Consider the following 11,063-nt stretch of genomic DNA (forward strand, 5'->3'; position numbering starts at 1 on the left):
ACATGAACCTAACACGAAATTTATGGGTTTAGGTTTAATCTAAACGGGTTCGGGTCAATTTCAGGTTGAACTCGTTTAACACCCCCTAATTTTTATGTACATAGCTTTTATTCAAAAGTAAACCTATTTTGGTTTGTTTAGGGCTAACATGTTTCAACCTAAACCTATTTTGACCACCTCTACTTTTGTGTCCCATCATAATCCAGAGCATGAAGATAACATAGTAGAATAGCTTAACATGTTTCAACCTAAACCTATTTTGACCACCTCTACTTTTGTGTCCCATCATAATCTAGAGCATGAAGATAACATAGTAGAATAACTTTACAAAGAGTAGAGCGACTATAGTTCATGTGTCCCAACATCGAGTGGCACTTTTACATCATTTGTATTTCTAATCCATAAATGGCTTACAAAATTCATTCTTATCATTTCAAAATAATCAAAACCTAGGTTTTAAGTAGCACGATACAACAAATCGGAAGTCACATAGTCAATGCTTGAGTAGTCGTCAATCTTTTCCTAGGTTATTTGTTTGATAAACATTTAACAAAATACTTTAGACTCAAAAGGATAACGTAGGCCACGGTACTTCATTAAAACTTGAATGGACTTTTAAAACAACCCAAAAAATCTGGGACTTAGTTCGGGCCCAAAAGGGCCTGGTCCCACATAAAAGAATATATGCTATAAAACCAATACTCCATTCATCAGCCACCGTACTGTATGAAGCGTGTATGAAGCGTATACAGTGTATATTGCTTGGCTCGGCTACTTTTTGAAGCAAAAAAGTTCAATCTCATTGATGGTTGCATCATACCCTGCTGTAATTCTCACCAAACTGATCCAACCACATTTGAAGCTTTGGTTTCCTTTGTTGAACCTTCTTTTGTCAGCTGCACTATCTTATTCAGCATAGATTCTTTCCACGTCTTCTTTGCCTGTCACATAGCATTCGTAGTTAAGATTATTTTCGAGTACGGGGCCCACAATTCATAGATACAGAGAGATTAAAATAGTTGAGAAGCAAATACCTTGAGAATCATCATACCGTCTATATTTCTTGCGCCGCCGGGAATGCTGTCACCGAGATCACATTCTACTGGTTTCACTTCACCGGCCAAATGCTCAATGGTGAATATCAGAGGGGCACAAAACAGGTTTTTTTTTAGAATTGGTACCGGGTAGGTACTGGTTCCGAGTAGGAACAGGTTCCGGCATGTTCGAGTTTTTACAAGTTTGGCAGTTTTTTTGGGTTTTGGCCAGTTCAGGTCCGGGTTTTGACCGGGTAGAGGTGGACAATGGCGTAGCTTTGTAGAGGCGGGAGGGGGCGGCCGACCCCCCGAACTTTTCGCTCGTTAGTGGAGAGTATGTAGTTTTCGTATAGAAATTTTTGGGTATATACGTTTTTGACCCCCCGGTTTTATAGAAATTTTTGGTATATACGTTTTCGACCCCCCGGTCGGAAATCTCAAGCTTCGCCACTGGAGGTGGATCTGGTTCGGTTCTTTTTTCTTCGGCCAGGTCTGAAACTGGTTTGTACCTGTGGTTCGGGTAAGGTGGGAACCGGGTCGGTATTGCAGGTCCATGTGGTTAATAAAATTTGTTATGTGATTACTTAGTTTCTAGTTGTGCTAAAAGCACAGTAAAAAACCATTTTAAAAATAATCAAATCAAGCCACCTTTTAAATAGTAATCTTGATGCTGTTAAACACAGAAAAAAAACCATTTAAAATTTCACAGCTAAACATAAATGGCATAACTATAGATCTGCACTCATTAGAAAAGATTACCTTTGTAAAAGATTTAAGATGAAATTTTAAAAGCGGAACAGCGCCACAGCGCCACAGCGGTCAGGTTGATATATTTAAAGGTGTATCTAAGGAAACACAAACATCATGACCATAAAGGTAATAAGTTGTTGACATAGATGTTGAGTTATCAACATACCCAATAAATGGACATACATTCTTAGCTTTTTCAAACAAAAGGTTAAAAAATTCGGATAAAAAATGTGTAACACGTTTAAAGAAAACATAGTGGAAAGAGTCCCTTTGCACGAAAAAGACCAAAAAAATCGACATATCTATTAACAATCGATATCAATACCAAATTAGACCAAAAAATGTGGAACACGTGTAAACAAAATTTCTTATTTATATCTATTTTTTTAGAACGTGTATCTGCACAATATCATGAACTATCTTTATCGAAACGTCAAAACAAACCGCTTTTGCCAATCCAGTTGACCCAGCAAATCTAGTCAATTGTATTGTTGTTTTTTTTAAATTGTAGGTAGGTTTTTTTTACTGGATTTTATTTTGTCCAAATCAGTCACATTCAACTGGTCTAATTTGGTTGGTTGTTGGTTTGGGCCCAAATCAAGAACGTTTTTTACAAATCTCTTGAGGTGCAGCCTGCCCGAATAGAGCGGATAGTGATTAGATACAACTGTTTGTCCACCAATGATAGCTCGAGGACGCGCCTGAACCTTAAATTCACAAACAAGAGGACAAATTGTTTTTCTATTCATGTGTGCTTCCAAAAGATTTCCAAAAAAATGTAATGTCATCAAATACCTTAAGTCTTTTCACTGAAGGTATATCACAATATTTAAATCAGATATCCACCTTCTGAACATCGTTTTTCTCCTTTTGACTGTCATTCGCGGTTGACACACGAAGGTTTAGATCCAGATTATCACCAATCCATGAAAACAATTAACATAAATCAGAATCGACGCATAAGAAAGACAAAACAACTTATACGTATACCTTGATTCATGGCTTCCATACTTATATCTGCCCGTAGATGCACCGGCAGATTCTGCAACGCCTGAGCAGGCTCCGGAACCTTCAGATTCAACCAGTGTGATCCTAACAACGACATTCCAACTTGAGAATCTTCTTCTACACAAACCACACTAAACTAACAAATAACCACATGATTATATATCTATACATCAAGAAACACAAAACCCATCTCAGATCTACAAAAGCACACACAAACACATAGTAAAAAAGTGTACTTGGAGGTGCTGCAGAACTCATAAAGCTTCCCACGGTTGGAGAAGATAATAAGAGCCACCTCAACATCACAAAGTACAGAGAGTTCATATGCTTTCTTCAGCAGTCCATGTCTTCTTTTTGCGAAAGTCACTTGCCTGTTTATCTTGTTTTCAATCATCTTAAGCTCAATTCTCCCATACCCATAATTTGACCAAAATAAAAAAAAGTAAAAAAAAAATTCTTTATCACCACCCACTTGAATCAGATCAATAGGTTAAAAAAAGAACCCAACTGTTGTAATTCTAACTTCCGCACACTAATAACAGACTTAGATCTAGATAAGCATCACTGAAAATCAAGTTCTAAATCAAAAAAGGGTATTAGTGAAAAACAGAAACACATACCTTTCCATCAGATTCATGTCTTATTGTCAACAACTCATTCCTTTTATGAGATCCAACCACCAATCACGCGTTTCTTCTCCACATAGAAACCCTAATTCCCAAAATGTAGATAGATGAAGACGTACAAAAATGGATTCGTATTAGTTGTGTTAAACTAAGTTGGAACACATTACCTAGAATAACATCTGAGCGAATCCACTCAAACTGAAGATTTCGAGAGGTGTATTAACTCACAGATTCACGGTGCCCTTCTGAACTGTCTTCATCATCGCCAGCTTATTCAACCATTCTCTTCCACGAAAGTTCTCCGGCTGTAACTAAGAAAACTTCTAGACGTTTAATTACGGATAAATTCCGGTCGGTAAAGGCCAGTTAGGTCTTCTCTAACATTTTCAGCAAATAAAATTAACAAACAAAAATCCACATCAAAACTAAAGAAACTGATCATTTAAACAACAAAATACAAACTTTACTGACTTCTAATGTACCAAGAATCATGAATAAAAAACCAAACTTTTTTTAACATAATCAAAACTCAAAACAGTAAGAGCTTACATCAAGAACATGAAGAAGTTCATCAACATAATCATGAGGAAGCGATAACTGTTTCCCTGTCTCCTTAAGCAGTCGCTCCAGCTCAGCATCTGCAGACGCCATAACCACGCACTGTTCGAAACCCTAGCAAAAAAACCACAGTCAAAGAAACCAAAAACCAAACGAAATCTCCCTAAAAAACACATAAAAAAGCCTATAAATTTAAACAAAAATCAAGAAATCTTGTAAATAAACCGTAGACTTGTAAATAAACCATAGGTATTCTCGCTTCAAATGACCTAATCGCGTTCATTACAACAACAAATTTCAATAAAAACATGAATTCAACTTCTAAAAAGCAGATCTGAAGTGTTTCACCGATATTTAGGCACCGTAACGACTAAATTACACACAGATGTCACAATACACATCGAAAAGCTAGGGTGTGTGCACGAAAGCGTTGAATAAAGCAAGTAGTTGAAATTGAAAACGGAATATTGATGTCGGAGAAGAATAAAGAAAGTAGTTTACCTCAACCAAGTGCAATCACGAACTGTAGATCTGTCATCCTAATCAGTTTAATCCAGACATGAAATTAAATCCTAGATCTGCAAGTTTAGAGCAAACACAAACATGGGATTCAACAACTGAAGGGCGTGACCTAGAAAAATCAGAAGGATGTCGGACTTACCTTGAGTTTTCGGAACTTGGATGTGAGTTGGATGGATCTTTGTTCATCCAAATCGTTGAATAATTCCGGGGTGATTTTGATAAAAATGAGAAGTCGATTTTGTTGAGAATGAGAAGTAATTGGAATCTACAAAATCTGACTTCATTTGTGTTTTAGGGTTTCTCTGGGAGAAGAAAGAATAGGAACAGAAAAGCATGTGAAGAGTATGCGTATGATAAGTGTCTTGGGATTGGGATGAGTGAGGGATTCAAATTTTGAATCCACATCTCAGCTGCCCAAAATTTGTTTGGCTGCCCAAATGAGATGAGCGGGATTCCAGATGATGTTAAAAGAACTTTTCAACACATTTATGCTTTAAAGGTTGTATAATGTGTTTAAAATGGTTGTACAATGGTAAATGACCATTCTTGTCCTTCATATATGCTTATTAAAAATAGTATAGATATATATAATGAAAATGGCTAAAACAAAACATATATGTAATCTGACAGAAATACCCCTGAGTTAACTGATATTTTTTGAAGAAGTTACTTGGTTAATTAGACGAAAAAGACAAAAAAACTACAAATGTCGGCAATCTTAAGAAGAAAAGAAAAACTATTTGGACTAAAGTGTTATTTTGAGTCAAACTTTAGAGAATAAAATTACAATTTACTCATAATTTTTTTTTATTTTAAAGGCGAAGAGAGATTAATGAATGGTGTGTGAATGGTCTAAGGGAAACTTTAAAAGTAATATTTTTAGGGAGATCCATTGTCACATGATATGTCAGTAATATTTTTATCCGTCATGATATTTGTTAGTGTTTAGGCCGGAGGGTATGGATCCGTCATGATATTTGTTAACGAAGATTTGTTGAGTTGATCGAGGAAGGTGGTCAAAGAATTGAGGGGATGGAGGGGCGCTATAGCTTAAAGAGGGTTTTATCCGACACCCTGCAAGTTAAGGAAAGGGGCCTTAAAGATGTGGACGTGACATGGCGCGATAAAGCCCATAGGGGCTTTGTCCCACACCCCAGCCTTATTGCTGAATGTGTTGTCCATATCTGTCAAAAATCATGATGATCAATGAAGTTTTACCCACGTTGGTTTCTCCTTGTAACATTACGGATAGATTACCGGCGCATTCGAAGAAATAACTAAGGGATCATGTGGTCGATGATGCTCTAGGGATTCACCCACTACTAATCATTCAAACAAGATTAACACATACATCATAACAAATGCACCAAAAGTAATACAACTAACAAAACATGAAATGAAAACAACACGATGAAACAAAACATCTCATGAAAAATGAATTCATGAAGACATCTTATTCTTTATTACCAAGAGCCACACAAGCACACAATTGCTCCACTTAATTACCTAACAAGCCCCAAATTGATGACCCCCCATGCAGTTTGTGGCCAAGACCTCTCCTTAGCCTTGTTCAACATCACCCTGCACCAAGCCACCCACCCTTCCCATGAAATCCTCTTGTCCCATGGACCACCCCACTCCAACAAAAGTCTCAACCCCTTCTCAATCTCCTTTTCAGCCTCCTCAAACCTCCCTCTGCTCAGATAAAACTGACCCAACAACACATGTGGCTCACCAACGTATGGGTTCACCTCAATACACTTAACCAACTTCCCCTCACTCTTATCCTTTGTAACCTGGTCACACCAATCATCACAAACCACCTCCCAGTACAAGTCCCGAGCCATGATCAAGTCATTTGCATCAAGAATCGTGGTGCAATGATCGAAAACCGGAGGGATCACAAGCTCGATATCTTCATCTCTATCAATCCCACTACCAATTTTGTTTTCTTGCAAGAAGATAGCTTCTTCTCGCACCAATAACGTATAAACTGCAGCCATTCTTGATGCTGCATTCATCCATAACCCCGGTTTCCCGTTTCCAGGATACAACGTATCAAACCGGTCTCCGTCCAGTTCAAGACGCCCGTTTGTGTTTTCGTATAACACGTCCTGGAAACCGAAGTATTGCTCGCTGATATCCGCTATGGTCATCAGGAGAAACACTCCAATCATCCGTCGTGACACCAGAATCTCTTCACCTGTCGTGTGGTGTCTCCCGATCAATCCACCAGCCGGCACGAGTGACTGCATCTTCTTACGCCATTTTTCGTCGCCATTGAACACACCATTGTCGTTAGCGTTCATCACCGAAACCTCGGAAGCCTTGAGATACTCCCGAAGCTCCGACTCGGTGAACTGGCACATGATGCATTTGTGAACGAGAGACTGGCGGTGCACAACACAGAAAAGATACGCGATTCGCTCTGCAGCCTCACCGATGAGGCTGCGGACTTTGTCGCGGCTAGTTTCTGGGTCGAAGAGAACTATGTTACTGTAGGAGTTGGAGTAAACGGAGTGAAAGAGTGCGCAAAGTGCGATGGAATCGGGGGCCTTCCATAGCTTGATGGTGCGGTAGACATGGCGGAGGTGATCGAGGAAGGTGCCTATGCGGTGGTAGCACTCGCCAGCGCCGGCGGAACACAGAATTTCGAGTAGGGTTGGAAGTTTTTCATCGATTTTGTGGAATTCTTCACGGAGGAAAGGCTTGGCGGATTCCAAGAGGGCTTCAAGGTTTTGATTTTGGAAGGATGGGGAGATCTCGGATGACGGCATTTTGATGAAGATGAATGTGTAGGCGGAGATGACGAAGATGCGCATGCATGTTGCATATTTTATAGAGAGCGCGGTGAACTGAGTGATAAGCAACGTGTCGGTTGTTGCGAAACGTGTCCAGAAAATGACAAAAATATAGGTTTTGTCAGTTTTGAAATATGGATTTTTCTTTGGGTGTACGATGGCTCCAAGAGTTGTTCACGTGTGGACCCATCAACAGTCTATATCGATTTATATAAACGAAGTAGCTTTGGGAAAATCTTCTCCAATTAAAACACTTCAATTCAAACATCTACACGCATTTTGCTACGCTTACTTGTATTTTTGAATAATTTTATAAGTTGACGTATTTTTGTATAGTAATCGTTTTTAAAATTATTTAATAGTGAAATAACTAATCTAGCATTTTTTTCTAAATATTTCAACAACTTTATAACTTTTTAGAAACATTAATAACTCTTACGTAAAGTTTTAAATTTAGAGTGGACATTGTAAATACATTAAGTCTTTAATGCGTTCATAGATGAACCGAACGGACAAAATTGTAAATGCAAGTTGTTTATACATCAACACTTGTGCCAAATGAAACAATAGTATTCATAAATGTCTTAAAATTGAATTGAAATTAGATAGGTGCGCTTCTCAAATCTTTTATATAGTTCTATATATATACATATAACTTGTAATTAGCTTGAAAATTAGGATGGTTAACTTTAAGTCAAGTTTATTATATTTTTGAAATGTGTATAACTTTTGCGTACTTAACTTTTTTTAAGCTATGTCATATAATCGAACAGTTTGTTATCTTTAATATTAGTATATTACTGACTTATCTAAAACAAAAACAAATTTTTTTTGAAAGGTTTGATGTCTTGTACGTAAAGTTTGTATGGTTAAGAATTTATGGTTGCGTGATTATGTACATACCAAAGATAAGGTGGGAGCTAATTTGGCGTGACAACAGGATGAAGAGTAAACAACAGCGAGATAATCATCCTGAATTGGAGAAACAAAAAAAAGCAACAAGACAAAAATAATTTTCTTTTGAAAAGTTTGATGTCTTGTACGTAGAGTTTGTGTGATTATGTATATACAAAAGATAAGGTAGAAGCTAATTTGGTGCAACAAGAGGATGAAGAGTAAACAACGACAAGATAATCATCCTGAATTGAAGAAACAAAAATGGAGGAAAGCATCAAGGCATGATGAAGGACGATACATGAGAAATGACACCCATGAGAACATCGATCCCTTCTGGATTTTGAGACTAGAGGAGCGCTACCCACAGAAACACCATGTGACACCCCCATCCGTGCCTACGGGTTCAAGTGGCATATTGGTATAGCCTCAAGTACCATTGTAATGAAAATAAGAGAGCATATTCATTAAATAAGAATATCATTACATTGTCCATTGTCTATTACATTGTCCATTGTCTGGTGTTACTAAAGAACCATCATAGTCTAAGTCGGGAAATTGTCTTAAATTGGCACATGAGATTCGATCCAGAAATAACATTCCAAGGAAACAAGAGGCACTAAGATCATACTCATGAGTCGCCCTTTTAAGCTTCCTGATCAATGATTCTAACTTCTTGTACATCCTCAAAAACAAATACATTAGCTTATCAAAGTTGGCAAGTACGTATATATGACACAATAAATAAGATGCTATGTGCATAGCAAATAGTAGAATAAAACATAAACGCAATCACAACCTTGCTTTAAAGGTACAATTTCTATTGTGGGTGCAAGTGAAGATCTCCATATACAATCACAACCTTGACTTTAAAGGTACAATTTATATTCCAGTCACCTGAGCATAATTTAGAACTCCATGATTGTGTAACGCCCCAAAATCCCTATTTTGACTATTATATGTATTTAAATAGTTTAGCATGATCGTTACGTAACTAGGGACACTTAAACTAGTTAAATGTAATGTTAACTTTCAATAGTAAGTATGTAGTAGTGGTAAACAAGTTAACTAATAAAACTATGGTGGTTGATAATGCACATCTAGAAAGATAAATTTATAAAAGAAAGAAAAACAAAAAGAATGTGCAAGTGTGTGTAACGAGTTCAGGGGGAGAGAAAAAGAGGGCAGTGCTCTCTTGAAGGTTAAATGACAAAATTCAGCAAACTAGGAAGGAAATTGGTGATGGCTTTTTCATGCGTGAGTCTTTATTCATGACCATCTAAGCCTATTAAACACTAGGTTAGTTACAATTTATCTTTCAATGAAGTTCTAGAATGATGAGAAAGTTGAAAGCATCAAATTGATATGAGTTTTTGTAACGCCCTGCGTTTTCAAACATCCTACATTTAGAAACCTTACGTGAAATTCTATCTTTGGAAATCTTGTGTTCTTATAACCATTCTTTCATCGTAATCGTTGTAAAATACGGAACTTGCTTCGTAAATAAAACTTGTACATTACACTTTTTACCTAGTTAAATCATGTTTTATTTCATATTTCACCTTGTTACAAGTTAGGGGAAACATTGTTGCATATTATTACACAACTTAATTAACAAAATTACTCATTATAATGTTAAAAAAAAATAAAAAAATAAAGAAATATGGCAGCCCAATTCAGCAAAATTCAGCCCCATATAGTTGGGTTTTGTGGGCTAGTTTCAAGGTGTAACCCCTTCTAAACACTTCCAAAGCCCAACCCATTGAAACCCTAATCCTTCCCCCTATAAATACCACTTATAACCAGCCTCCCTACCACTTTTGCAACCCTAAAAACTCACAAAACATCCACCAAACCGTAGCTGAAAGCAAGGGTTCGAGTAGATTGACACCCCTTCACGAAAATGAGCATAACTCACTCAATTCTTATCCGATTCACTCGATTCTTTTTCCTACTTGCTTGTATAATCATGGGGTTCGATTCCTAGACTTCTCCTTGGAGAAATCAGACTTGGAAATGCCCCGAAATAGTCCATAAACTTTCTGTTTGTTTTTATGTTCATCAAAAACTTGTTTAAACCTATGCAACTTGTGTCTAACACATCTCATACCTATGTCCTAATGCTTACAACTTATCCCATGGTTGGTTAAGCTTAAAAACAAGGTTGAGACATTTAAAATCAGAGGATTAAACCTCATAAACTTGGTGTTTTGTTTAGGTTTTTTAACCCACAAGTCATGTCAAACTTTGTCTTTGATACATGAGTGATTATGGAACAACTTGGGTTGTCCAAACATACAATCCTCACATGATTTGATGATTTCTCTTAGTTAGTGTGTATATTTCTTATTCTTTATTGTATGTTCATGACCCTCCTTGGTTGTTTTTTTTACATCAAGTGTAGTGGTGAACACATAGAGGTGCCTAAATGGAATACTTGATCTTCCTACCTCCTACATGACTTCTATGACATTTAGAGGTACCAAAATGAAGATTTTAATCTTCTACCTCATGCTTGAACTATTGGACATATATTATATAACCTAAATATATTATTCGAATAATCGAATCTTTGATGATGAACTAGTGTTCATATGTCGGGGTACTAGATTACATCATCCTAGACTATGATAACTTGTCACGATTCTAATGGAACCTTGTTCCATGAAAACATCTAAACTCCTTCGAGTTTCCTAGTGTCAAGAACAAGCATCATATGTACTAAATGATTATTTTCCATGTTATTCTCATATCTTATTTTTATGTTGTTTTAAACACCGAATCTCGACTCTAAACATACTTGAACCTTAACCCTTATACATTCGGACTCTAAATCTCTACTCGTCAACAATTGGATAATCGGAAAACAT

At 36.9% G+C, this 11,063-nt stretch overlaps 1 protein-coding gene and 1 long non-coding RNA gene across 13 annotated transcripts; both read right to left on the reverse strand.

The window, feature by feature from the left end:
* Window positions 1–406: 406 nt before the first annotated feature.
* LOC110926452 lies at window positions 407–4,946 on the reverse strand. Of its 12 annotated transcripts, none has more exons than XR_002585235.2 (10): window positions 4,638–4,946; window positions 4,478–4,554; window positions 3,968–4,090; window positions 3,586–3,729; window positions 3,413–3,503; window positions 3,029–3,163; window positions 2,775–2,923; window positions 2,580–2,658; window positions 1,035–2,491; window positions 407–941 (listed from the first exon to the last, which is right to left on the reverse strand). It is a non-coding gene; the product is annotated as an uncharacterized LOC110926452 (long non-coding RNA). The 12 variants fall into 12 exon arrangements; XR_004886673.1 differs by having other exon boundaries at window positions 3,586–3,738; XR_002585232.2 differs by having other exon boundaries at window positions 2,775–3,163.
* An 852-nt stretch (window positions 4,947–5,798) lies between these two features.
* LOC110926451 lies at window positions 5,799–7,301 on the reverse strand. The gene has a single exon (XM_022170214.2). The coding sequence runs from the start codon at window positions 7,273–7,275 to the stop codon at window positions 6,001–6,003; it is 1,275 nt and encodes a 424-aa protein (XP_022025906.1). The 5' UTR covers window positions 7,276–7,301; the 3' UTR covers window positions 5,799–6,000.
* Window positions 7,302–11,063: the final 3,762 nt, after the last annotated feature.

Source organism: Helianthus annuus, chromosome 17, assembly GCF_002127325.2.
Source record: "Helianthus annuus cultivar XRQ/B chromosome 17, HanXRQr2.0-SUNRISE, whole genome shotgun sequence".
Classification (NCBI taxonomy): Eukaryota; Viridiplantae; Streptophyta; class Magnoliopsida; order Asterales; family Asteraceae; genus Helianthus; species Helianthus annuus.